This window comes from Nyctereutes procyonoides, unplaced genomic scaffold (genome assembly GCF_905146905.1).
Source record: "Nyctereutes procyonoides isolate TBG_1078 unplaced genomic scaffold, NYPRO_anot_genome, whole genome shotgun sequence".
Classification (NCBI taxonomy): Eukaryota; Metazoa; Chordata; class Mammalia; order Carnivora; family Canidae; genus Nyctereutes; species Nyctereutes procyonoides.
Window position 1 is genome coordinate 76,018,838 of NW_026575146.1, and position 27,275 is coordinate 76,046,112.

The 27,275-nt window shown below is 50.4% G+C and overlaps 3 protein-coding genes across 11 annotated transcripts in view; 1 reads left to right on the plus strand and 2 right to left on the minus strand.

Annotated features, from left to right (window-relative positions):
• The window catches only part of MEIOSIN (meiosis initiator), a 29,501-nt gene extending 23,651 nt beyond the window's left edge, over positions 1 to 5,850 (minus strand). Inside the window, exons 1-2 of the mRNA XM_055310244.1 lie at positions 5,791 to 5,850; positions 26 to 266 (exon numbers count right to left, since the gene is read on the minus strand). Coding sequence (XP_055166219.1) covers positions 26 to 266; positions 5,791 to 5,850 — 301 coding nt within the window. The remainder of the gene's footprint in view (positions 1 to 25; positions 267 to 5,790) is intronic.
• On the plus strand, positions 116 to 14,979 carry FBXO46 (F-box protein 46). Of its 7 annotated transcripts, XM_055311595.1 has the most exons (4): positions 9,268 to 9,994; positions 10,631 to 10,758; positions 11,079 to 11,402; positions 11,979 to 14,979. In XM_055311595.1, exon 4 carries the CDS (start codon positions 12,057 to 12,059, stop codon positions 13,908 to 13,910), a length of 1,854 nt encoding a protein of 617 aa, XP_055167570.1. In that variant the 5' UTR covers positions 9,268 to 9,994; positions 10,631 to 10,758; positions 11,079 to 11,402; positions 11,979 to 12,056; the 3' UTR covers positions 13,911 to 14,979. The 7 variants fall into 7 exon arrangements, with proteins under 7 accessions (XP_055167567.1, XP_055167565.1, XP_055167568.1 ...); XM_055311590.1 differs by lacking the exon at positions 9,268 to 9,994 and adding an exon at positions 124 to 183 and having other exon boundaries at positions 11,079 to 14,979; XM_055311588.1 differs by having other exon boundaries at positions 11,079 to 14,979.
• A 4,088-nt stretch (positions 14,980 to 19,067) lies between these two features.
• On the minus strand, positions 19,068 to 27,096 carry QPCTL (glutaminyl-peptide cyclotransferase like). Of its 3 annotated transcripts, none has more exons than XM_055309535.1 (7): positions 26,867 to 27,096; positions 26,224 to 26,367; positions 24,974 to 25,255; positions 23,328 to 23,480; positions 23,141 to 23,240; positions 22,556 to 22,672; positions 19,069 to 20,619 (listed from the first exon to the last, which is right to left on the minus strand). In XM_055309535.1, exons 1-7 carry the CDS (start codon positions 27,074 to 27,076, stop codon positions 20,474 to 20,476), a joined length of 1,152 nt encoding a protein of 383 aa, XP_055165510.1. In that variant the 5' UTR covers positions 27,077 to 27,096; the 3' UTR covers positions 19,069 to 20,473. The 3 variants fall into 3 exon arrangements, with proteins under 3 accessions (XP_055165512.1, XP_055165510.1, XP_055165509.1); XM_055309534.1 differs by having other exon boundaries at positions 23,328 to 23,489; XM_055309537.1 differs by lacking the exon at positions 24,974 to 25,255 and having other exon boundaries at positions 19,068 to 20,619.
• Between the last annotated feature and the right edge of the window lie 179 nt (positions 27,097 to 27,275).

The window sequence follows — 27,275 nt, forward strand, 5'->3', positions numbered from 1 at the left end:
CGCCCAATTTGCTTCCTTTCCCCACCTCCAAGCGGGATCATGCTGCCTTCTGGGAGGTGTAGTCCGTGGCCGCTCGGACTCCAATTCCCAGGGGGCTTCGGGGCGGGAACCCGGAAGGGGAGGCTGGAGAGGAGCGAGTGGGGGAAACCCGCGTAGCCGAGAGAGCTGCGGCGCGGGGAGATGGTGAGAATCTCGAGCGGGGGCCGGGGGCGCTTGAAAGCTGGGGCGGGGGTTCGGAACCAGGTGCGAGAAGGAGGAGGCAGGGGCTAAAGAAGGGGCTGGACGAGGAGAGATCGCTTTGGGGAGGGGTTCGGGAGGAATGGGAGCCGGAGGGAGTAGTAGAAGAATGGGGGCTGGGGAGGGGTCTTGGAGGTGGGGAGGGAGTCGAGCTTTGGGATTGATTGTAAGAGAGGTCAGAGCTGGGGAAGGGAGTCCCGAGTTGGAGAAGGGGCTGGGCGTCCCGGCAGAGGCCCTGAAAGGAGCAATTTCGAGGTGGGTAGCCTAGGGGATGCGGAAAGGCTTGGGGGTCAGGGCTAGATGGATAAGTGGGTCTGTAGGCTCCGAGAGAGAGACCAGCTGCGGATGCGGTGGGTTAGGGCCTCCTGATCGGATTGGGGGCAGGAGGGCAAGCTGAGGTGGCGGGGGAGAGAAATCAATGGTAGAGTGGTGTGTTGGTTAGGCTGCCGTGCTGGGGATGGGGTGGGGAGCATGGCATTAGGCGCCTGGCTGTAAGGATAGTTTGCCTAGACTAGCCCGAGACTCCAGAGAAACTGGACAGAAGGGGCCATAGAGAGACCTTTTGCACTCTCATTTCTCCAGTGGGATCTCAGAAAGTATAGTGCTTTCTGTGCTTTGACAGTCCAGCATTCAGATCTCTTACCCTGTCACTCCTTTGTGACCTGGGCAAGTCTCTCCTCTCTGGAACTTGGTGCCCTTATCTGTGTTGCGGGAACACCTTGGAACAATTTGCCACCGAGAAGAGGGGAGGCTCCTTAAGATTGTTACCCTCCCTTGCAATAAGTCCTTAGTCTCCGGAGCTGTTGGTGGGAAGTTCCCCACCCCAGGAATGTGACTGGGTCACAGGTGCTAATGGATTCCCTCCTTAGCAGGCCAACCCCAGAGGCGTTTTTCTCAAAACCTGGCACTGATCTTGGCACACCCCAGCTTAGAAGCATGCAGGGGCTCCCCACAGTAGATTACAGCTAACACTTACTGTTTAGGAAGTGCCTGGCTCTTTTCTTAACGCATTTAATTCTGACAGCACCCCAAAGGTATAGGTGCAGTTAGGTTGCAGAGGCACAGAGAGCTTAAGCAACTTTCCCAAGGTCATCCAGCATTAAGTGGTAGATTCGGGATTCCAACTGAGGCATACTGGCTCAGAATCTGCTTTCACCACTCTGATTTCTCCCCTTGCCTTATACTGAAATACAATGTTATGAGTAGGGCAGAGACTCCAGAAGAGAAGTGGTCTTCAGTTCAAATTTTAGTCCTGCCATCCATTTGCCATGTGTCCTTGGGCAAGTCTTTCAGCCTTCCGAGAACTATAAAATGGGATCAGTAATCCTAGGAAGGTTAGAGGGCCCAGAGAGGTAATAAGCACATAAGGTTCTTGGAGTAAGTGCTCAAATACACACGTGTTGTCATTTTTTGAACAGGGAGTGGGAAACAGACTTGAGAGAGAACATAGGAGACAGAGGTTGCTTTTTCTTCCTCCCACAGGCTGCCCCCATATCTGGCTCGTCTTTTTTCTCACCCTCTACCCTTGGGCTTCACGTCGAAGGGTGACTCCCCGATGGGGTGCTCAGAAACTCAATCTGTCCCCATCCCGATCCCCAGCCAAATATAAATAATTCACTTGCTGATGCCCAGCCTGGCCCAACTCCAGGTATTTCAGTGCATAGGAAATATTTCTAACAACTCTGTTTTCTCCCTCCAACATTTTGGTTATTCCAGCCTTAGTGGGCAGTTTGGCAACTTTGTAATTCATCTTGAAACAGTTTGGTTCATTTGTTGTGAGGCTTCCTGAGTTTATCACTAAAGTTCTCTGGCACTGATAGGAAAGCTTGTGGTTAAAAGTATTGGCCTTAGATAGGCCCGGGTTCAAATCCCTACCTCTGCTGCTGTATGTCCTTGGCCAAGTTGTGTTCCCACCCTGGCCCTCAAGTTTTCTTGTGCAAAATGGGGCCACATTCCAAACATGGGGCTCTTGTAAAGAGTTGATGAGGTTAACATCTATAAAATGTGTAGTGCATATGAAGCTCTCAAGAAGTCTGAGGTCTTTTTATGATTTTTATTCTTTAAAAAAATTTTTTTTAAGATTTTTATTTATTTGACATGAGGAGAGAGAGAGCACAAGCAGGGGGAGCAGCGGAGGGAGAGGCTCTCTGCTGATCAGGGAACCCAGTGTGGGGCCCAGCCCAATGCTGGGATTGTGACCTAAGTCAAAGCCAGATGCTTAACTGACTGAGTCACCCAAGCACCTAATTTTTATTCTTTTAAGAAAAAACTATGGAGCATGTGCTTTGGAACCAGAACACTGAGATTTGAATCCTGGCTTCATCACACACACTTAGGCAAGACACTTAACCCCTCTGGACCTCAGTTTCTTCTTCTAGAAAATGGGCATTCATTCCCTGAGTGCTCCACAGTATTGATAGAGCACCTACTCTGTGCAGACAGACACCCTGCCTTGGGGAGCTCCTTGTTGTCACAACGCTGGTGGCATTCGTGCTTATTTTTCTGGTTTGGGTTTCCTCTTACTGATTCATTTGCAGCCCCTCATGCTAGCTCTGCCTCCTTGTCATTGCGTCATTACTTTCAGGGGTCTTTAACACTTTGTCTTCAGCTCTCAGTGAATTATCTGAAAGCCTCTTGATTTGGGGGAAAGTTTGGCAGCCTGTATGTCACATCTGGGTCTCCTGGGGTAATGTGACACCTCCCCCCCCCCTTTCCTTTATTTGTCTTAGGAAATGTGTCTGCTTTCCAAGTCATTTTGCCTTTTCTGAAAATCTTCAGTGTGCTTTCAGCCTGTGCTTGTCCGAAGCTTACTCATACAAAATGATATTTTTACCATTTCTAATGGTGTATTTCTAGCAGCTTGGGTAATGCCATATGACTCCTAAAACCACAAGTTTTCTGAAAGGCTTGGCTCATCACCTGCTCCATGATGCCATCCTGACCCCTCGATTAAGATCAGAACCGCACTTCCAGTCCTCTTACTTGCTATATTTGTTTCCCCACAGCCCTTGCCACCTTGGAACTTACTCAATTTTTACTGTCCCTGTCACCAATTAGTATGTCAGTCCCACGAAGGCCCAGGATTTTTTGTCTCCTTTTACCCGTATACTCCTAGTGCCCGGAGCAAGTGCCTGGCACACAGTAGCTGCTCTGTAAATATCTGTTTGATTAATAGTTTGGAGACCTAATACCCACCAGTATCAAAGGAATGACCTTTGGTGACTGTGAGGGACCAGGAAAATAAAGAGGGTTCAGAACATAAAATAAAGAGGGTTGAAATCTTTGGTTTAGTCAATGATTTCCAAACTCCTAGGTACTAAGTCTCCCCTTCCCTTACTTAATAAGCCCAGAGCCTGAAAATTGAGCCTCTCCTTGGTACCTAGCTGACACTGAGCCCTCTGCTGGGTTGATTGTGAATCATCAGGCAACCCGTGGGTGGATACTGTTATTAGCTGCATTTTACAGTGGAGGAAACTGAGGCACCAAGGGTTAAGCACCCTACCTATGGTCACACCCCCAAAAGTGGGAAAGTGGGGTGTCTGCAGGCCCTGCCTGGGTTCTGCCTGCATCCCAAATCTCTAGATCCTGAGGATTTGGATGATTCCTACCACTGGGGAGAGCCTTTGGAAAGGAAGATTTGAGAGGGAGAGAGGCCAGCAGACCCTGAGGTCAAAAACCCAAGGGAGGGATGAATCAAGATTATGGACAGAGTGGGGGTCGGGGTCCAGGGGGTGGGGGATGGAAGGAGCAGGACCAGGAACAGAGCCCCAGTATCCTGCCACCAATTCCCGTGTGACTGTGAACCAGTGCATTCCCTGACCCCCTGCTCTGTGCCCGGCCCTATGCTGACCTGACCCTGACAGCCCTGACCCTGGGACAGAGGCACCCCAAGAAGGGGGCGGGCCTCACTCGAATCAGAGTGAGGGGGGCCAGGCATCCACTTTGTATTCCCTTCTTTCTTTCTTTGCTTTATTCTTCTATAGTTGACATTGTTTCCAACTTTTTTCTTTTTAAAAGGTTTTAGTTATTTATTTGAGAGAAAGAGTGAGCATGCACCAGTAGTTGAAGGGGCAGAGGGAGAGAGGGCATCCCAAGCAGGTTCCATCCTACTACCCTGAGGTCGAGACCTGAGCTGAAATAAAGAGTCAGTTCAACTGACTGAGCCACTCAGGCACCCCTTGTTTCTAACTTCTTGAGGTGCACGCTTAGCTTGTTCATTGCTAGCCTTTTTCTTTGTGCATTTGTGGAAACAGGTTCTTTCTAGACCTCCTGCAAGCTGTCCTCCCAGGCTCTCCTTTCACCTTTATCTGGGGATTCCTTTTGCCTCCCTTCCAGGCTGGACCTGTTTCTTTGATCTGATAGCTCCTTTTCTTCATTCACTGCTTCATTTTGGGGAAGCAAATCCTCCGGTAGTTTCCTGAGAAGGGCTCCCGGACATGGCATTTTTGTTTGTGCAAACTTACACCTCTCACAGAAAGGTTTTAAACAGGGGAGTGATATGGTCCGATTTATGTTTGAAGCAGCAGTCTCTCTGGCTACAGGGAAAGGATAGAGCCTGAAGAGCTAAAGTAGGCCAGTGAGCCAAGTGCGGAGGCTGGAGCAGCTGTGCTTTTGAGGAGAGGTCCCAGCCTTCCAGAAACCCACAGGCTGGAGGGGGGAGAGGCCCTTACCCAGTTCATTGTCGTTCAGCAATGTCAGTGACAGGTGCTGCCAGCAGTCGTCTCAGGAGGAAGAGAATCCTGAATAACTTGGGAGGACACTGGAATAACTCCTGGAGGAGGTGCCATCCTGCCTCCATCCTGGGAGCAAGATTTCCACACGTGGACTTGGCTGGAAGCAGCCAGCTTTTCCCAAGAGGTCCCCAGTAGCACCTGTGAAGACAGACAGCAGGGTGGTGTTAGAGGAGTCTGTTCAAATAAACATGCATTGCACACCTCTGATGTGCTAGGGCATGACTTCTCAGATGTGCCTATGAATCCCCTAGAGAGCTGTCAAAGTGCATGTTCTGCAGGTGTAGGGCAGCAAGAGAGACACCATTCCTAATGCATTCCCAGGGGCTACTGCTCCAGGGAACTCACTCAGAGGAGCCAAGAGCTTGGTGCTGTTCTAAGAGTTGGGGATCCAGCAGTGAAATTAAGTAGGCAAGAATACTGGTCCTGGGAGAGCTTTCCTTTTAGTGAAGGGAAACTGATAATAAACTTTATAAATAGGGACTTCTGGGTGGCTCAGCGGTTGAGCATCTGCCTTCGACTGGGGATGTGATCCTGAGTCTGGGGATCAAGTCCCACATCAGGCTCCCCACAGAGAGCCTGCTTCTCTTTCTGCCTATGTCTCTGCCTCTGTCTCTCTCTATCTCTCATGAATAAATAAATAAAATCTTTAAAAAAAAAACTTTATAAACAAAGTTTCTAGTACATTAGATACTGATACGTGCTAAGGAAAAAAATAAATGGGGAAGAGAAAGGCGAGTGTGTATGGCCATAGGTGAAGGGCACTGCAGTGTTAGAGGACCCAATGAGATGATCCGGACAAAGTCCCACTCGGTGACTAAACCTGCTGGCGCTTCCGGAACTCCTGCCACAAAGCCGAGTCTGAGGGCAATTGCTTCACCATTCCGTGCCTCCACGTCCTTGGAATGAGGTTAAAAATAGTGAGATGATATGAAAATACAATGAGTTAATATTTGTAAAATGCCTGGAGCAAAGCCTGGCTCCCAGTGCTGGGGTGTGAACTGCCATTGTGATCAGTTTCTCTCTTGATAGATTCATGTGGGTCATGATGGTTTACTTGGATGTCTGCCCCCTTTCTCACAAGCTCCTTCTGGTGAGCTCAGCGTCATCTCTGCATGCTCAGCGACTAACTCGGAGCCAGCACACAGGAGGGCTTCGGAATGTCAGATAAGGGATGTAAACTGGATTCTGGAATGGCTGGGGGCATTCCACCGAGAGTGTTGATCTTGTGGTTCAGTTCCTTATCAATTTTATCTCTTCAGCCCATCTCTTACGGAGAGATCTACTGCAGTTTCTCATAAGAATTGTGGATTTGCTAAAGTGTGTACCAACAAAGCGTATTGCTTTTTTGCTTTATATATGAAGCCATCATGTTAGCATGTATATTGAGAACTTTTGTGTGTAACAGGTCAGTTTGTTTCGTTACCACCTATGTGCCTACTTCTACTTTTTGCTTTTGTCAGCTGTTACTTTTTTTGTTAAGATTTTACTTATTTATTCACGAGAGACACAGAGAGAGAGGCAGAGACATAGGCAGAGGGAGAAGCAGGCTCCTCACTGGGAGCCCCATGCAGGACTCGATCCCCAGGCCCCAGGATTACACCCTGAGCCAAAAGCAGACACTCAACCGCTGAGCCACCCAGGCGTCCCTGTTACTTTTTATTTTTTTTTAAGATTTTATTTTGAGTTAGGGCTTGAACCCACAACCCCGAGGTCCAGGGCTGAGCCAGCTGGGCACCCCCCATTACTGTTTTGTCTTTTTAATGATATTGTCACCCTTCTACTTGTCTCTTGATTCACATTTGTCTAGTCTTTTTCCATTTTTTAAAATTTCCAGACTTTCTGGGTCATGATGTTTTACAAATAGATGGATCTTCATGGAGCATTTTCTGAAAGCAGACCTAGTAAAGGGCCTTTTTGTAGAGAGCTCAGTGTGGGGGAATTAGAAAATTGTGCCCTAGTGACCTAGGACACAGATGGAACCTGGGTGTGAAACAAGGTTTACACTTTATGTTTAAAACATACATTTTTAGGACATGTTGCTGCAAGGGAGGGAGCTTTGCTCCATTCTGTCATTCCCATGCTGGCCAGTGCTGCTGGGGACACCTGATGACCCTGATTACTCTGGCCCTTCTGGGTTCCCTGTCCAGTAGAGGAGACTGATCCATCCCTACACAGTGATAACTCAAAGTGGTCAGGGCTAGGATTTGGGACCCAGAGGCCCTCCTCTGGGCGGGTGGCAGGTTTCCAGGAAGGGAGCTCAGGCAAGCCCTCTCTGTTAAAGCTACATTTGAGCAGAGACACAAATGAAATAAAGAACTGAGCCATATGGATATCTGGGAGGAAAGCAATTCCAGTTAGTGGGAACAACAAAAAGGCCACGGAAGGGGAGAGCTTTGTGACTCTGAGGAGTAAAAAAGCAAGTTGGCCAGTGTAGGAGCCTAGAGGTGGAGTCTGACCCAGCCTGGTGGATCAGCTTCTTGGAGGATGGAATGGCTGAACTAGGATGCCAGAGAATAGATAGCAAAGCAATAATAGAGCACAGTGATCCTGAATCAGATTCTTTGGGTTCACATCCCTGCTCCAACTCATACCAGTTCTGTGCGAGCAACCTGTCCTGCTTCAGTTTCTTTATTCCTACAGTGGAGAGGCTAATAGCTTCTACTGAGGATCAGACAAGGCCCAAGTACTCTAACTTCTCTCTATGTCAGATCTGGTGCCCACCTCGGTCCACTGGGGGTGTGGAGGAGTGGGGAGGGAAGAGGTTGGACCTGCTGGGTACCTGGGCTTTTTTCCCAAGGGCACTGGATAGAGTCTTGGTAGGTTTTGAACAGGATAGGGTGGGGTCTGGTTGGTGCTTTAAGACCTTCTGGCGGTCAGGCACAGGATGATAGGAAGCAGGCAAGGGGGGGGGGCAGGGTGGTGGGGGCACAGCTGACTCCTGGATTGATGCCTGCGGTGGAGCCGCCACCTTGGGGTGTCTCTTCAATCGGCCTGGCATTGAAAGGATCTAGACCAGCAGTGTTCAACAGACATACCATGCGAGCCGTATGTGTAACTTAAAAACTTATAGTAGCTACATTTTAAAAAGCCGAAAGAAAGAGAAGTTAATTTTTTCTTAAGATTTTATTTTTTCATGAGAGACACAGAGAGAGGCAGAGACATAGGCAGAGGGAGAAGCAGGCTCCATGCAGGGAGCCCGATGTGGGACTCGATCCTGGTATCGAGTGATCCACACGTATTTCCTAATTCGTAACAGAAGCCCCCCCACCGCCAACTGCAAAAAAAAAAAAAAAAAACAGTTGAGCCCAAGGCAGATGTGCTTAACCGTTCAGCCACCCAGGTTTACCGAGATGAAGTTAATTTTAAGTATCTTGTTTAAAGTATATCCTAAGTATTATTTTAACAGGTAATTAGTATTTAGAAAGCATTATTGGGGCATTTAATATTCTTTTCTTGTACTGAGTCTGAATCAGATTTGGGGGGCTTGGTTGGAAAGGCTGAACAGAAAGGTACTTTTGGCCACACAGCCTGAGCCTTGAATGCCAAGCCCAGAGGCCGAACCCAGTGCCGCAGGAGTCGTCGCAAAGTTGTGCCATTTGTTCTTCAAGGATGAAGTGATCCCGTTGCCCAGTTTCCCCCGCAGGGAATCTCGCTCTTCCGGGTTCCCAACCAAAACCTGGGCGCACCTCTCTGCCGGGTTTCCTTCCGCCCTCGAATCTCCATCCCCGAGCCGCTTGGCCCTTTAAATCTCAACTGTCAATCAGAGCTCCTGTTGAGAGGGAACGTCCTGCAATAAACCTCTCCTTTGAATACCGTGGCCTCTGTCCCGGCGTTGTTCCTCCGTTTTAGCAAGAAGTTGGGAATTGTTCGACGCTCTCTTACACTCGGCCCTTTCCACACCCCCGTCACCTCTCGCCTACTCCTCCCTCTTTCGAAGTTAGGCCCCTTCGCCAAGGCCTTCCTTATATGGGCACGGCCCCGAACGGCAGCCGCTCATTGGCTGGGGGCGTCACGCGCGGGTCTGTCAACAAAGGGGCGGAGGGAAACTAGTCGCGCGCTTGGCCGCGCGACGTCAGGAGGGAAGGAGCGAGGGGGCGGGCCCTCTCCCCTCCCTTGCGCATGCCTGCGTGCGGCCACCCTCTCCCGCCGCAGGGGGGCGGGGCTCAGGGATGAGGGTACTTCGGGGGCGTGTCTAGCTTTCGAGGGTAGTCTGAGTGGGTTGGCGGGGTGGGGGGGGCGGTTACAAAATTGAGGGGCTCCCTTTGCACTTAAGCGGTATTTGGGGGCTTGAAGTGTTTGTGCATGGATGTGGGGGATTCTTGGGGTTCCCTTGGGGTTTAGGTTTTGGGTTCTTTTGTAACGTGGAAGTTTCAGTTGTATTGTAGGGGTCTCCTTTGTGGTTTGGGATGGTAGGTGGGCGTGTGATTTGGGGAGCTCCCGGAGAGACTTAGCAAAGTCAAGAAGCCAGGAGTGCCCGTGTTGGAGCCGGAATGCCTGGGCTTTCGCCTTTCTCGAGTTCTTCCTACCTGTCTGACCCGCGATTTGGGGTTAAACCTTTCTGTGCCTCATCTGGACACTGGGACTAATACACTGCCTGCTTCCTGGGGACCCGGGAGGATTAGCAGGAATTGTTAGAACAGTACCTTATAAGCTCCACTGAGCCATGCGCCTTGCAATAAGCACGTGTCATTGGTGAGGATTCTTCGGGAGTGTTTGCGGGGGTGGTATTTGGGGCTTTGGGAAATACATGGTTTGGAATTAGTCTTATGTGTTAGGGAGCTTTTATGTTTTCATGAGGGTTTTTTTTTTTTTTTCAGTTGGCGGTGGGGGGGCTTCTGTTATGAATTAGGAAATGTGGAGATTTAGAAAGTGTTTGAAGGGGAGTATAGGATTTCAGGAAACTGGTCTTTTGGGGCATGTGTGAGGTTGGGAGATTGCTGTGTGTGTTGGAGTAGTCGGTAGACGTGGGATTTGTGAGGCGTTCCTTGAGATTGGGGCCTTCTGTGCTAAGGGGATATTTATAGGTTTGGAAGTTTAAATTAGGATTTGAAAGGGTCTGGATATTTGGGGGAGGGCGTTTGTATTCTGGAGATGAGGGTAGGAACTGATTGGAGGATTTCAGGGAGTAGCCAAGTTGTAGAGATTGTATCTATAGAAAATGGCTTTTGCTGTGTTCATGCCTGTTCCTGGGCATTTAGATGTGTTGGTGGCTGGTAAATTTAGCCATCTATAGGTGGGCTCAGTCTATACTACAGGGGTCAGCAGACTTATTATAAAGGACCTGATACTATTTTAGGCTTTTCTTTAAAGCCATATATCCTCTGTTGCAACTCCTCTGCCATTGCAGTGTGAAAGTGGCCATAAAGAGATGAGCATGTTTCAGTAAAATTTTACTTGGAAAGATAGGCAGGGGGCCGTATTTTAATAAGTAAAACCTTAAAAAGAGAGAGAGAGACAGAGAGAGATGGAGGATTATGCTACCTGTTGGTCCTGCAGTGGAAAGTGATCATGTCAGACTCATTAGCAGAATTGCCTCCAGATTAGATCATGCACGAAGTCGTTGCAAAATAAAATGGTCATTGTTGAGAGAGCCCTGAATTGAAACGTTCTAAAACCAAGTTTGAGGGGCTATTTTTTCTTTCTTTTTTTTTTTTTTTAAGATTTTATTTATTCACGAGAGACACACAGAGAGAGGCAAAGACATAGGCAGAGGGAAAAGAAGGCTCCCTGCGTGGATCCTGATGCGAGACTTGATTCCAGGACCCCAGGATCATGATCTGAGCCAAAGGTAGACATTCAACCACTGAGCCACCAGGTGCCCCTTGAGGGCCTGGTTTTATGCTAAGTAACCCTTCCTACTCAGTCTGCCAGTGTCCAACTGGAAGAGGAAACTAGACTAAAAAAGGCCTTCTTATCTCAGAGCTCTGTGCCTGTGCTTAAGGGAATTAATTACCTACACAGTCTTATGCAAGTGTGTGCATTTTTCTGGGTGAGGATACACAGCTTTGAGAGATTCTCGGGGAGCCCTGGGACTCAAACAAAGTAAAGAGCCGATTTCTTTTTTCTTTTCTTTCTTTAAGATTTTATTTATTTATTTATTTATTTTAGAGAGCGCCAGAGAAGGCGCACGAGCTGGGGAGAGAAGCAGAGGGAGAGGGACAAGCAGACTCCGTGCTGAGTGCGGAGCCCGACGCAGGGTTCGATCCCACGATCCTGAGATCACGACCTGAGCCGAAACCAAGAGTCAGATGCTCAACCGACTAAGCCACCCAGGCAGCCCAAAGAGCTGATTTCTTAAGGGCCTGGCTGGCTCCTCTCACCTCAGATTTTCTTCTTCTGCCCAGCCTACTTCATTCCTTCCTCCGTGGGCTCAAGTAGCCATAGCTGTGGGCAGGGCTGGGAATTCTTGTCTTTTTAGGAACTGGCTACTGGGTGAGCAAATGGAAGAAGGAGGAACTGTTAGTTGGTACTTTCACTTAAGTTCAGGGTTATGGCAGCAGGAGGCCTCTGGATCATGAGTGGAGGCAGTTGGGCCATGTAGTATGACCTGCAGGGTTGGAGCAAGGTGCTAGCTTTAGTTACATTCTGGGTGTTTATTTTATTTTATTTTGTTTATAGATATTTTACTTATTTATTTAGAGAGACAGTGAGTGCAGGCAGTGCGTGCATGGAAGGGAAGGGGTAGAGGGAAGGGGAGAGAAGCTCAAGCAGACTCTATGCTGAGTGAGGAGCCTGACGTGGGGCTTGAGCTCAGGACCCCGAGATAATGACCTGAACCAAAACCAAGCCGCTCAACCAGCTGTGCCACCCAGGCCTCCCTGTTCTGGGTGTTTAAAGACCAGCTCTCATTCCCTCTATAAACCCTCCATTTGCTCACCTGTGCAGTGGGGCAGGATTAGAGTTCTTAGTGGGCTAATTTGGTCTGTCTCCTCAGAAGTTAAAGTTGGGGTGGTAGGAAGAGGGCAGGCTAGTCCCCCAAGACCCCAACCTTCTCTTCCCTGTCTCCAGGTAGCCTGTGGAACCTCCCCTGACCATCCAGGTCCTGCGATGCAGTGAACCCCTGCTTGTCTGCCACCGTTCTCCAGAATGGACCGCAGCAGCCTCCTGCCCTTCCAGCTGTGGTGCCCCCGGCCCTTTGGCACCTACTCGCAGAACCAGCCGCGCCCACCTACTGCAGCCCTCAAGCCGTCGGCCTGCCCAGAGCCAGGCAGCGGGGCTGAGCCAGACCACGGGCCTGCCCACTCAGAGAACACCCCGCCTGCCTTGGCCACAGAGGCCCCTGCCTCCCAGCCTGCTCCACTCCTCTCAGCAGCTGCTGCTGGCGATGAGGGCCGAGTCCTGCTGGACACGTGGTACGTCATCAAGCCCGGGAATACAAAGGAGAAGGTGGCCTTCTTTGTGGCCCACCAGTGTGGTGGGGGCAGCCGGGCCAGCTCCATGAAGGTTAAGGGGCACTGGGGCAGCGACAGCTCCAAGGCCAAGCGGAGGAGGCGCTGTCTTGAACCTACCAAGGCTCCACCGGACCCAGGGGGCCCAGAGGGGCCCCCCGCTGCTGAGGGGGCCCCAACCTCAACTGGTGAGGACGTCGACCTGCTCTCTGTGGCTGAGATGGTAGCCTTAGTGGAACAGCGGGCCGCCTTGGCCCTGCAGAACTACCCTCGCCCCGGCACCCCGGCGCCTGTGGTCTTTGTGTCAGCTGAGCAGGGTGGGCCTGCCAAGGGGCTGGGATCTGAACGGCGGTCTGGTGGTGGGGACTGCAGCCGTGTGGCCGAGGCGGTGGCCCACTTCGAGGCCCAGCGGGACAGCCCTCCATCCAAAGGCCTCCGCAAAGAGGAGCGTCCTGGGCCAGGTCCAGGGGAGGTGCGCATTGCCTTCCGCATTTCCAATGGCCGAGAGCCCCGTGCACCCGATGGCAGCTTGCCCAACGGGAGTGGGGGCCGGCCCGGTTGTGCCTACCCTGGCAGCCCAGGCCCCGGGGCCCGAGCCAAGGACAAGATCACCTGCGACCTGTACCAGCTCATCAGCCCCTCCCGGGACGCCCTGCCCAGCAACGTGGAGTTCCTTCTGGCTCGGGCGGATGAAGCCAGCGAGGGGGAGACGCCAGTCCCTGCCAGGCCTGAGGACACTCCCCCAGCACCCCCTCCACCCCCTGCCCGGGACTGCGGAGCGTCAGGCTTCCATGTGGATGTGGTGGTGACGGGTGTGGTGGACGAATGCATCTTCTTTGGCAAGGATGGCACCAAGAACGTCAAAGAGGAGACGGTGTGCCTGACGGTCAGCCCTGAGGAGCCGCCCCCACCTGGCCAGCTTTTCTTCCTCCAGTCCCGTGGTCCAGATGGGCCCCCTGAGCCACCCCCGGCCGACTCACCAGCCACCGCACCAGGCCCGGATGATGCCGAGGGGACAGCAGACACCTCTCTGTGCCGCCTGTACCGGCACGTGTCACACGATTTCCTGGAGATTCGCTTCAAGATCCAGCGGCTGCTAGAGCCGCGACAGTACATGCTGCTGCTGCCCGAGCACGTGCTGGTGAAGATCTTTAGCTTCTTGCCCACGCGGGCCCTGGCAGCCCTCAAGTGTACCTGCCACCACTTCAAGGGCATCATTGAGGCATTCGGTGTGCGGGCCACAGACTCACGCTGGAGCCGCGACCCACTGTATCGCGATGACCCTTGCAAGCAGTGCCGCAAGAGATACGAGAAGGGTGATGTGTCGCTCTGCCGCTGGCACCCCAAGCCCTACCACCACGACCTGCCTTATGGACGTTCCTACTGGATGTGCTGCCGCCGAGCTGACCGCGAGACGCCTGGCTGCCGCCTGGGTCTGCACGATAACAACTGGGTGCTGCCCTGCAATGGGCCAAGTGGCGGCAGTAGTGGTGGCGGTGGTGGCAGCACTGGCAGCAGTGGGGGCCGGGCTGGCCGGGAGGAAGGGAGGTGAAGCCGGGGGAGGGGAGGGGAGAGCCCACCATGCCCACCCCTCCCCCCTCCCCCGGGAGCTGAGGGCCAGAACTGGGTCACCAGCCTGTGCCCCCCAGTCCGGGCAGTGTTGATCCCCACCCCCTCCAGAACTGAGATGGGGTTCCGGGGGATGATTGAGAAAGCACTCTGATCAACTGACCCCTATTGATTTTCTACTTTTCAGACCCAGGGCCATGGACCCTCAAGGAGGGTGTTTTTTATCAGCATCTCAATTTCTCCTCCATTCAGCCCCAACCCCCTCCCTGCCACTCTCCACCCCAGGGACCCACCAGCAGGGAGCAGAAGGCAGCTAATTTTGGTACTCCGCAAGGGTTCCCCCATTCTGGCCCCCTCCCGCCCCCTCCCCCAGGTCTCTGTCTCTGGAGCCATGTTCTCCCTCAAGAGGCTGCAGCATGCAAGGTTGGCACCTTTCCTGACCCACCACACCCGGGCTCACCTCTTTAGGAATTGGGGCCCACGGGATCACAGATCAGATGTGGCGGCCCTTTTCATGGCAGCCTGCCATTTCTAGACATTGGCTCCATTAAAACAATAAAAATCATTGTTTTCTTCTTAACCTAAAGCTACCAGTTTCTTCACTTCCCCCAAAGGGGAAGAGAAGGGGAAAAAGAAATTGAAGTATAGATTCCCCTCCCCCATCACTGAAGCTCTTATCATCGCTTCTTCCCTCCCCCAAAAAGCTGTGAAGCCCTTTGCCTCGCTCTTGACAGCGTGGGGGGCCGGTGGGCAGGGACTGTGAGTTTGCATCTCTGGATTGTTTTTCCTTCCACTCTGGGTACTCATTCAGGTGTGGGGGTCTCTCCAGCCTCAGCCATACATGTTTCTTCAGAATCCTTTGGTCAACGGAGACCTTGATTTTCAGGCAGTTTGGTCTGGGGTGTTTTTGTTTGTTCTGTTTGGGGTTTTTTGTTTTTGTTTTTTTTTTTGTTTTGTTTTGTTTTTCATCCTTGTGGTTCTGGAAGCTTCTGGTGTGTGGCATCTGACCAGTTTTGAATTGGTCCTTTCTATAAAATTGATATTTATAAGGCTGGGCCCAGACTGGTTTGTGTGTTGTTCAGGGAGGGGTTTGGGGAGAGAAGGGAGCCAAGGATTACTGCATGGTGAGCTGGAAAAGATTGGGAGAAGGATCCTTAGCCAAGTCCCTTAGCTTGAGATTATTTTTGACTCTTCATCTGTGTCGGTTTGGATTCAAAATCTCAAAATAGTAGTAGCTTAAGCAAGATAGTTTTCATTTCTTTAGAAATCCAGAGTGGGCAGCTATGGTGGCCCTGAAATTGTCAGAAACCCAGGCTGCTTCCAGCTCACTGTCCTTTGGCTGTGGCCCCGCTAGAACTCCAACCATAGCCAATTTGCAGGAAGAAAAGGCTCCTTCCTCCCAGAAGTACTACATTATACCTATATGTATATTTCACTGATCCAAACTTCAGCCATATGGAAGGGCTGTGAGGGAGACTGGGGACATGCAGTTTTTCAGCTGGGTACATTATGCAAAAAAAAAAAAAAAAAAAACCCTCTTTTACTAAAGATCCATATAATCAAAGCTTCAAAAAGTCAATTATTTACTAAGTAAAAAGGGGAACTGAGTGATTTAAAAAATTCAAATATAAAGGAAGAGGGAAGGATGGATATTGAGAGATAATTAACAGTCTGGTTTTTGTTTTTGTTTTTTGTTTTTTGTTTTGAGAGAAAAAGAGAGAATCCCAAGCAGGCTCCACATTCAGTGTAGGCTGGACACAGGGCTCGATCCCATGACCTGAGCCAAAATCAAAAGTGGGATGCTAACCATCTGGGCCATCCAGGCACCCCAACAGTCTGACATCTTTTTTTTTTTTTAAGATTTTATTTATTTATTCATGAGAGACACAAAGAGAGGGAGAGACACAGACAACTCCCACAGGGAGCCTGATGCAGGACTCGATCCCAGGACCTGAGGCAGGCACTCAACCACTGAGCGACCTAGGCACCCCAACAGTCTCTGACATTCTTATCAGGAAATAAAAATGACCAGAGAGACTAGGATGTTTCATAGTAGTTATTTTAATACTTAGATTTTAGAATCAAGAGACCTGGGTTTGAGTCTTGGCTTGGCTTTGTGGGACTTCAGTTTTCTCTGGAGGGGCCAGATTATTTAGACTCTCCTGCTGAAAAGAGGTAGTCAAAAAATCAAAACCATCAGCTAACCAATATAATACAGTTAAAGGATGCACCTCGCCAAAAATTTAAGGGAAATTTATGTGGGTCCCTGAAGCCACTTTTGCTCTGAGGGCATTTGCTCGGGCCAACAGACCTGGGTTTCCTATTGGTAGTCTTAATGGAACAAGCAGGAGGAAGTCAAGGCCAAGGTGGGGGATTCCCCCCAAGGTGGGAAATCTAATAGGAGCTGGGATCCCACCAGACTACAAGCTCAGGTAAGGATTATGACCCAGAAGACTGCAGAGAAGATGTTCTAAACTGCGAGGACGCAAGACCAAAGGAGGGAGAAAGTGGACCCTGAGAATGTGTGGACACAGGCTGACTCAGGTTTGTGGCATCATCTGTGTGTTCCAGGGTACTTCTAAGCTCGACTGTCTGGCAAACACAAACAGAAATCCTCCAGGTTAAGGACCTGAGGACCTGTCTTCTAGAAGCCCCACAAATGATTTTTCAGACAATGAGTATGGTTAAGTGATCAAACATGTATGGAAATAAAGCAGCACAAGCAAGAATCAGCAGAGACAACAGAACGAAAGACGAGGGATCCCTGGGTGGTGCAGCGGTTTGGCGCCTGCCTTTGGCCCAGCGCGCGATCCTGGAGACCCGGGATCGAATCCCCGTCGGGCTTCTGGTGCATGGAGCCTGCTTCTTTCTCTGCCTGTGTCTCTGCCTCTCTCTCTCTCTGTGACTATCATAAATAAATAAAAATTATTAAAAAAAAAAGAACGAAAGACGACTCACAGGGACTTCGAATGGTGAACCCATCAGTCACAGATTAAAATATGGGTTTCCCCAACTTTACAGAAACTCAAATTACACCACTTTTCTCTTTTATAGAAGACCTACCTTAATACGGAAATAGCTTTTTTCATAAAAGTGAAAATCCTCTTTAGATCTCTCCCTTAGAACATGTACTAAGGTAGGTCTTTTGTCAAAGTGCAGTGGCATGACACAAACTTTTGGAAATCAGAGAATACTCTTTACAGTTTATGAAAGATTCCATAGGGTTGCTCTGCTTTCTTTTCTTTTTTCTTTTCTTTTCCTTTTCTTTCTTTTCTCTTTTCTTTTCTTTCTTTTCTTTTCCTTTCTTTAAGATTTTATTTAGTTGAGAGCATGAGCAGGGAAGAGGGGCAAAGAGGAAGAAGCAAACTCCCCACTGAGCAGGGAGCCTGACGTGGGGCTCGATCCCAGGACCCTGGGATCATGACCTGAGCTGAAGGCAGACACTTAGCTGACTGAACCACCCAGGCACCGCTGGATTGCTCTGCTTTTGGCTAGCAGGGCAAACATGTACAAGAGCTTGGAAATCTCTGCAGGCAACCCAGAACTAGATAATGGCCTAGCAGATGGGAAAGGAAAAAAGCCACAGACACAATAACCTAACGTAAAAATTCAGTGCTTGGCCTCAATAGTAAATAAGACACAAGTGAAAAACAGATTTATTGAAAATCTAGCTTTTTGGACCTAGCTCTAGAGCTAGGTCCAAAAAGTAGCAGAGGCAGAAACAAACCAAAAGAAAAAAGAAAAAAAACTGAAAGAATGTTAACAAAGGATAGAGTGAGACTAACACATTCAATTGCCCTTCTAGAATCTAGAGAGACAATGGTGCAAAGATAATATTTCAAGACAGGATGGTTGTGAATTTCAGACTGATGAATGATACCGATAAACCCAATGAGTTATAAGTAGAATGAATTTTTTTTTTAAAGATTTTATTTATTTATGAGAGACAGGGGCAGAGACACAGGCAGAGGGAGAAGCAGGCTCCATGCAGGCCCTGGGCTGAAGGCAGCGTTAAACTGTTGAGCCAGGGGATCCCTGGGTGGTGCAGCGGTTTGGCGCCTGCCTTTGGCCCAAGGCGCGATCCTGGAGACCCGGGATCAAATCCCACATCTGGCTCCTGGTGCATGGAGCCTGCTACTTTCTCTGCCTCTCTCTCTCTCTCTCTCTCTCTCTCTGTGACTATCATAAATTAAAAAAAAAAAAAAAAAAAAAAAAAAAAAAAAAACGTTGAGCCACCCTGGCTGCCCTAGAATGAATTTTTTAAAAAAGTGCACCTAGACGTGTTGGCAGTCAAAGTGTCCAGCCATGTGATCTACAGCCATTAATTGCTCTGAAGCTATCTTTTCAAGTGAAAAATGAGAATACCGACAGTCCTTTAAGATTGATTTGTGAGATGCTGGCACCTAGAGTGTGCTCAGCCTTTGTTTTTATCAGGTAAACCTAGTGGCCTCTTTGGAGTGCAAAGTTTGGGGGATGGATGGAAGTTGGGGAAAACACCCTGCCAAGCACCAACAGCCTCATCTATGGAATGGGTCTAACAATCCCTGCCCCACATTCAAGGGGGAAAAGTGTGCATCCCTGGTGCCTGGTGTGCAATACTCAACCGGGAGGTCTTACAAGAATGCACCGAAAGCCTGGGGCATAACAACACGTGGCTCCCAGTCTCTTAACACAAGAGGTGATGGTCTCACCTACTTTCAGGGTGGCTGTGAGGCTCAGGGGAGAGAGGGTACTTTCACATGTCTGGTAGTGCACCTGCCACACAAAAACAAACAGGAACCATCCCTGTGGTTTGAGAGCCTTGCCACCCTGGCTGTTGAGGTCTGTCAATTTCTAGTTCTAAACTTGGGACTCGGGGATCCCTGGGTGGCTCAGTGGTTTGGCACCTGCCTTTGGCCCAGGACTTCATCCTGGAGTCCCAGGATCGAGTCCCACATTGGGCTCCTGGCATGGAGCCTGCTTCTCCCTCTGCCTGTGTCTCTGCCTCTCTCTATGTCTATCATGAATAAATAAAAAAAAATTAAAAAATCTTAAAAAAAAAAAATAAACTCGGGACTCATGCCACCTCCACCTCAAAGAGGTCATTAGCCTCCCCCAACTCCCCTGCCCCTCCCCAACCCCACTCTAGCTTGCAGTCAATTAAACCTCAGGAGGAGCTACTTTTTGCCAACCATCTGTTGGTCCAGCACAGGTGATCTCTGGGAGATAAGACATGGTATCAGGAGCCCAGGTGTGGGTGAGCATGTGGGTGCTATAAACAACTGGATCGTAATTCTCAGCCCTACCCACCTCCTTTGCAAGAGAACAGAAATTGTACCTACCTCAGGACTTGGACAGAGACTACATGGTCTCCCTGTTAACCTACCAGGGCTCCAGCAGTCACAAAACTGGCAGGCACAGAGCCCAGCTGAGGTCTCCCTTCCTAGGTGCCCTCCCTTTTATGGTTTTCTTTTGAGTAGGTTTGCTAAGTCGCAGGGAACATGCCACTCTATTCTTATGGACATCATCTCCCCAACTTCACTGATCAGGAAACTCCCTCAGGTGCTCCTTAGAGTCCTAGCCCCTCCCTGGAGTTCTGATTCAGCAGGTCTGGGGTGAAACCTAGGAGTCTGCATTTTTTTAATAAGCACCCCAGGTGAGTCTGAACATGAGCTGGGGTGGGAAATACTTCCTCAAAGCCATCACTGGGGTTGCAGTGACATCCACCATCTCATACGCCTATGCCCACAACTGAAAGGGAAAGAATGGTTTGGTAGAACTAGTTGGCAATGAATCCATCTTACTCATTCTTTCTGTGAACACACTCAAACTGTCACAACCCAGTGTTTCCCAAAGTATCCTTTGTGGTACCCTAGTTCTATGAAGTTCCCAATAAAGGGGTTCCGTGGGGGAAATGCTTTGAGGAAACAACACTGCATTAATTGTCTTACACTTGAAAATTCACATTGTGCAATGAAGAAACTCATTTAATGTCTCATCCCGCATCTTTGATCCCCCTTTTCACGAAACACCTAGTTATGCTAATTCTGTAGAATATGTTTCACAGAAACACTGGTTTATTGCTCTTGGGTCTGACAGACTCGAGTTCCCAACTATTGGCTTCTACCTCCTCTGTTCCTGCTTACCAGCACATCCCCTGTGGACACCACACAGCAATCTGTGGACATTAAACCATAAGCCACAGAGAATTCATTTGGTGGGGTGGTAGTGCTGCCCCAGATGCCAGTCCAAGATGTGCTAACTATAAAACAGCAGCATTGGCCCCTTGCAAACCTTCACACCAAGAGCTTCCTTCAGGACAGGGTCTAAGTTCTTACTCCTTTGGCTGTCACCCTCACAGCGGTCTTGTCTCTTTTGTGTCTTTGAAGAGTGACAGCTTGAAAGAGCCAAAGGAAAGAGGGTCTTCCAATCATTGCACAAGTGGAACCAAAAAAAAAAAAAGGATTATCCAGCATATCCCAGGCAGCCTGGCCTGAGCTCCACTGGTTCCAAGTGTCCTTGGTGCGTCCTGGCTGGGCACTGCTCCTTCTGAATCAGCCAAGGAGGCTAGAGTCCCAGATATTCGGCCAGGAACACGGCGAGGATGCGGCTCAGATTGTGTACGGTGGGTGGGTGCAGGTTGGCCTCAGAGTCATCGGGGGTGTGCCAGACGGAGGGGAAGGGCATGGAGATGAGGTGGAGCACAGGGACCCCTGTAGGGAAGAGGGGAGGCTTGGTCAGATCTGTGCCTGGGTAAACTTGCCTCAGCCCCACCCTGAAGATACTCTGTCCTGGCATGTGAAGAACCCTGAATGATGATTTTAAGCGTGTGAGGGCAACATGTTAGTTTTTTAAAAAGATATATCCAGTATATCTATTGTTCTCACACACAAATTGTAGAAACTCAAAACCTAATGGATTATGCAAAAGACCAGAAGGGAAAGAGGTCTTTGACATCATATTGCCAGGTATATCATAGGCTCTTTTTCTCTTCTTTATTTATAGCTTGCACCTTTAAAAAATTTTTGTTTTTTTAAATAACCTCTATGCCCCATGTGGAGCTCAAACTTACAACCCCGAGATCTACTGACTAAGCCAGCCAGGCACCCTTAGCTTGCACTTCTGTCATACATAGTTCTATTCCAGGCCTTCATCTAAGGCCACACACACCTCCACACACAATTTTACCCATACAGTAATCCTTTACAATAGTCCTATATAGGGCGTCTGAGTGGCTCAGTCCGTTAAACGTCTGCCTTCAGCTCAAGTTGGGATCCTGGGATCAAGTCCCACACTGGACTCCCCACTCTGAGGGGAGTCTGCCTCTGTCTCTCTGTCTCTCATGAATAAATAAATAAAAATCTTAAAATATATATCCTACATTTATCCCTATTTTATAGATGAGGACACCGAAGCACAGAGGCGGGCAGAGTGATTTGCCTGAGGCCCTGCCTCTAGCAAACAGCACAGTGAGAATTTGAACCCAGGCCACCTATCTCCAAAGTCTGTGATCCTAATCCCTGCACTAAGATGGCTTCCCTGTCCTTGGAGCACTTCCCTCTGTGTGTATCAAGATTCGCTAAATGTCTGTCCCACCACTGGACAGAACCCAGGCAGATTATGGCCCATCACTGGACTGCTGACACCTGGCCCAGGACCTGCGTTGGGAAATAATCACTGAAAGGATCAATAAAGAAGGCACTGTCAGGAACGGCATATTTGTTGAATAAGTAAATCAGTAAAATTTATTTTTAATTTTTAAAGATTTTATTCATGAGAGACACAGAGAAAGGGACAGAGACATAGGCAGAGGGAGAAGCAGGCCCCATGCAGGAAGTCCCATGTGGGACTCAATCTCAGGACTCTGGGATCACGCCCCAAGCCAAAGGCAAACACTCAACTGCTGAGCCAACCAGGCATCCCGAGAGTAAAAATTTAAAAAGCAGTTTTTAGCACTTACTATATTATGACATGTACTGCATGAGAAGGCATTCTATGTACCTAATCTCATTCAATCCTCCCAACCCCATGATTATGAACATCCACATACAGGTGTGTTTTCCAGAAGAAACACAGGAGACAGGACCAGAGAGCCTGAGTAATCTGCTGTAGGTCAGCCAATGGTAAGTGGCAGACACTAGAACCCAACCCTGTCTGATTCTAAAACCTATGTTCTGAACTCCTCTACCAGAGGTCTTCAGTCCTGGTTGTGCAACACAATCATCTGGAAGTTTTGTGAAAATAACGCAGAGACCCAAGAGTGTGGTTTAGCAGGCCTGAAATGCAACTGAGCATTTCTCGAAGCTCCTCAGGTGATTCTGCTGGGCTGCCAGGACCTTAAAAGCCAAGTACTGGAATCTGGGGTCATGGAGGCACTGACAGTAGTAGCTAACATTCTTTGAATGCTTACTGTGTGCCGGGTACCGTGCAAGTAACGTCTTTAAGTATATGAGCTCATTGGATCCCCTCAACAACTCTGAGATAGGAGCTATTAGCATCCCCATTTTACAGATGAGAAAGATAAGGCAAAGAAAAGTTCAGGCACTTACCACCAGTCCCCAACCCTGGGAAGCGGTCAGGGCCAGGTCCTACCTGTCCTTCCCTTGGACGCCCCCCACCTACCTTCCACCCCCCCCCCATAGCAAGTACCTCGGCGGAGGAAGGGGATGTGGTCATCTTCCACAGAACCAGGGGGCTCCCCCGGCTGGAAGTACATCACTTCCTGGGGATGAGACTGCAGCAGGTTCATGCGGTGAAGGCGCTTCTCTGCAGGTGGTGGGGATTAGAGAGCAAAGGTCAGCACCTCAAGGTCAAAAGTTCCCCTGCTCACAGATCAGGGCCTGGCAGGAGGCCTGGGGTAAAGCACTGATAGTCCCCCAAAAGGAGGTAGTTAGCTAGCCCTACTACAGGCTGTATTCCCAGTTTCCTCTATTCTCTCTGACCCCAGGAGGGAGATACCTCTATTATTGTTACTATCATGCCCATTTTACAGATTGGAAATGGAGGCTCAGAGATGAATGAAGCCACTTGCCCAGGTTCACATGCCGGTAAGAGGCAGAGCCAGAATTCAAACCCAGGGCTACTGGACCCCAGAGCCTGTGTGTAATCACAACACCTGATTGCCATGGGATCTTTATGTTTCTGCCCTAGTGCCTTGGGGAGAGAGTCAGGAGGTAGAGGGCAGTCTGGATGACCCCTCAGAAAGCAGGTGCCCCCCTCCACCTTCCCCCTTACCGATGCTCCTCAGCCGATGGAACCAGCGGGCTGTATGAGGGAAATGACTGTAGAAGTTTGGATTCGGGGCACCCAGGAGATCAAGGAGCATGAAGAGCTCCTAGGGAGAGAGAGTCCAGGTGGGGTGTTGCAACCTTGCATCACCCACTCCCTCCCTCACCGGAACCCAATGGGGCCCTGGTCTTACAATAGCCTGGATCCTGGTGGGGCCTGGGCTGTGGGGTGCAGACTCCATGAGCTGGGCCAGGTGCCGGGAGCCATAGAGGGAGTCTGTGGGTCCCCACTCCTTCAGTGCTTCTTCACCATCCAAAAAGAGCAGCTGCAGAGTCACCGGGGCTTCCTGTGGGAGCTGGTGGTCAGGGCCAGCTTGGTTCCAGGCCTCAGCCTCGACCAGTCCACCTTCCTGCCCACTTGCACCACTGAATAGGGCAAACTAGGTGTCCTCACTCATAGAACATGGTGGCCAGAAGTGTAGACTCTGAACCAGACCACCGGGGTTCAAATCTGGCTCGGCCACTTTATAGCTGAGTCGTTATGGGTAAGTTACTAACATCTCAAAGTGTCAGATGACAAAATGGGGTTAATAACAATTCTTTTTTTTTTTTTTTTGGTTAATAACAATTCTAATCATACAGTAGGATGCGAATCCAGGTCCTGGAATAGTGCCTGACATAGAATAACCAAAAAGAGTCAGCCCTGATTATTATTGTTACTCCTTAGGCTCCTTTAGCAGAAGAGACAGACTCACAACGAATCCTCATACAGTGAAATGCACATGGGATGAATCCTTCCAAGAACTATGGGATTCTAGGGGCACCTGGGTGGCTCAGTGGTTGAGCATCTGCCTTTGGCTCAGGTCAGGAACGAGTCCTGCATCAGGCTCTCCCTGCAGGAAGCCTGCTTCTCCCTCTGCCTATGTCTTTGCCTCTCTCTCTATGTCTCTCATGAATAAATAAAATTTAAAAGAACTATGGGGTTCTAAAAAAGCATAGGAAGGGAGTTGGGGAGCATGTTGAGTCGGCTGGGAAGGGATGTCTGTAATGGAGGTGAGTGGGAGCTGGCCTGGTGAAATGGGGCAGAGGGAAAGGTGTTCCCAGGCAAGAAGCAACATGGCCACGTGCCGGTGCCAGATTAGAGAGCTTTGTGAAAAGGCCTGAGGGATGAGCTAGTGCCAGGGAGCTTGGGCTTTGTTAGAGGGGGTTTGAGTCATGGAAGGGGCCTGAGCAGGAGGAGGAGATTTGTGTTTTCTTTCATTTATACATTCCACACATTTCTCTTGACATCCTAACTTATGCCAGGTAATCCTCTGGGCCCAGGGAATACAGAAGACGACAAAAGCAGCAAAAACCCTGCCTATTGGGAAGACAGACAAATGCAACAACATAAAGCACCACAATGCTTGGGACAGTGACAGGGAGCTCTTTCAGGGTGGATAGGAAACCATTTCTGAGGGGGTGACATCAGAGAGGACAATTGAATGAAGGGTGACATTTCTAGCCAGGAAGGTATCTGTTGAAAGAACATTCTAGCCAGAGCAAACAGCAGGTGCAAATGCTCTCAGGTGGGAGTAATCCTTGTGAGTTATGAACGCAAAGGATCTACATGGCCCCATGAGGGCCACTATAAGGCATAAGGTTTATGCCTGCAATGAGGTGGGAACCATGGGAGGGTATTGGGCAGAGGAGAGCTGGGATTGGACATTCAGGGGATGAAAAGTCCCTGTGACTACATGTGTGGAACAGAGGTAGGAAGACATGTCCAGGCAGGGAAGGATGGGGGCTTGGACTAGGGTAGAGGCAGCCCCAGCCCCCCACACCTTCCCTCATTCCTCACCTGCTCCTTGGCCCTACTCAACTCCCTGTCGAGGGCCTGAGCCAGCTCCAGCAGCAGGGCACAAGGTACAGCCGAATCTGTTGCCCCCACAAAGGGAACCGACTCAGATGCGAAGAGCTTGGAGTCATAATGGCAAGCAAGGGTGAGGTGACGGGCAGCCCCTGGGTCCAGCGTGGCCACCACATTGCCAAAGTCCAGTGGCCCCAGGGGTGTCAAGGCTGTGAAGGGGTCCAGTTCCACATGCCAGCCTGCCGTCAGGGTCCGTAGTGTAGCCTCCAGGAACTAGTGGCAGGAGAGAGGTGGGAGGATGGGTGGGGACTGGGGAGGAGGTCAGGAAAAGAGCCATGTGACCTGAGCCATGCACAGCAGTTGGGCTGACTCATAATCCCCACTTTGGTTTCAGTCATTCCCTTGACATGCTTTTGCTGAGAGACCCTACAGAATGCCAGGTGTGCCGTGACTCTGCGGCTCGATGCCAAGATAATCCCAGCTCACCCTTCAAATCACTATGTGCCAAAGCCCTGTTCTAGGAGCCCTATAGGAATGAGGACTGTCAATGGCTCCATTTCACAGATAAGGAAACTAAGGCACAGAAGGTTAAGAAACTAGTCCAAGGTCACACTCCAAGTGGATGATGTGGGATTTGAACTCAGAGGGTAAGTATTCAAATGACTGGATGCTTTCTGGGAGGCAATATAGAGATGTTCTTGTGCCAGCTCTGGAATCAACCTGAAGTTTGGGTTGAAACCCTAGGTATACCATTTATTAGCTGTGGGATTTGGGTAAAATGCCTAACTGCTCTGGTCCTCAGTTTCCATATGCAGAGTGAGGATTACACTGGTACTCACCCCATAGAGCTGTTGCCTAGCACACACTCAGCTTTTGGGGGCCGTACAGAGGGCAATACAGTTGTGGTTACCAAGGTGGGATTCTAGATTCCGATTAGCTCCAGTCAGAGCCTCAGCTGGGGGTCTTAGCTGCTTGGGGGATTTGGGGCAGAATGCCTATTTCCACCTGTGTGGCTCTGTGGTTGGGCCTCTGCCTTTGGCTCAGGTCGTGATCCTGGGGTCCCAGGATCGAGCCCCGGCATCGGGTTCCCCTCAGGGAGCCTGCTTCTCCCTCTGCCCATGTCTCTGTGTCTCTCATGAGAAAACAAATACAATCTTAAAAAAAAAAAAAAAAAAAAAGAATGCCTAGTTCCAATTCCCTGGCAGGCTGCTGGGTCAGAGGTGGGAGGTGGAGCCCTTTACCTTTCTGACTTGGAGATTGCCGGGGCTGCCCGGCGTCCGCACAACCAGCAGGGGGCGCAGATAAGTGTTCCAGAGACGGTGTGGGTCCAGTTGCCCCACCACCCGCCGCAGCCGGGCTTCGGAGAGGCTTCCGATCAAGCGGCCCTTAGGAGGAGGGAGCAAGGAGAGGGAAGAGAAGAACCGAACGTGAGGACAACCCCCATTCCAACCCTAACCCGGACGCCATCGCCCCTAAGAAGCCCCGGTTCTTCTTCCTAATTCGAACCTCCAGCATCGGAGGTTTCCAGAAGAAATCCTAAGCTAAGGAAAGTCCCTCTAAACCCACCAGGTCCAGCCCACCTCAATCCTGATGGGGAAATCGAGGCCGAGAGAGAGGAAGGGACTCTCCCAAATAGCTGACTTTCAGATTGGAACCCAGAACTCCCAGTGTTACTACTGCAGACTCTTCCTCTTAGGTAGAACCACCTATTACAGAACAAGCCCAAAGCCTCAGTTCGTTAGCAACGGGCATGCGCTCTAACGACGGAGACCGCAGCACCTGCAGCTTGGGCCAGACGACACAGCCACGTCAACCTGAGACCTCAGGGAAGGGGAGGCGGGGAATGAGGGCTCCCGCGGTGCCCGTGCCCCTGCCGGGCCTCACCCGCAGCTCCCGGCCCCGCGGCAGCTCCTCAGTCTGGCGGTGCCAGCCGCTCCAGATGGTGTAGGTCGCCGAAGCCAGGGCCAGGGCCAGCAGAAGCAGGGGCAAGAAGTGCGCCCGCGGGAGCAGGCGGCGCTTGGGCGGGGAGGGCGGCTCCAAGAGCCCACGTTCCCCGAGCCGTAGCCGGGACCGCCCGCGGCCCCCGGAAGGCATGGCAGCTTCGCCCCGAAACCGGTCCCGGACCGCGGATAGTTTAGGCCCAGCCAAATCCCACCCCATGGAATCACCGAACCAATGAACACGGAGAGCGGCTGCACCATCCCACCCACCCTCGGTCAGTGAAACCAATGGCGACTCTCACTCTGAGAACACGCCTTCCTGTCTCCCTGGGGCTTTGGGGTTGGTTCCCCTG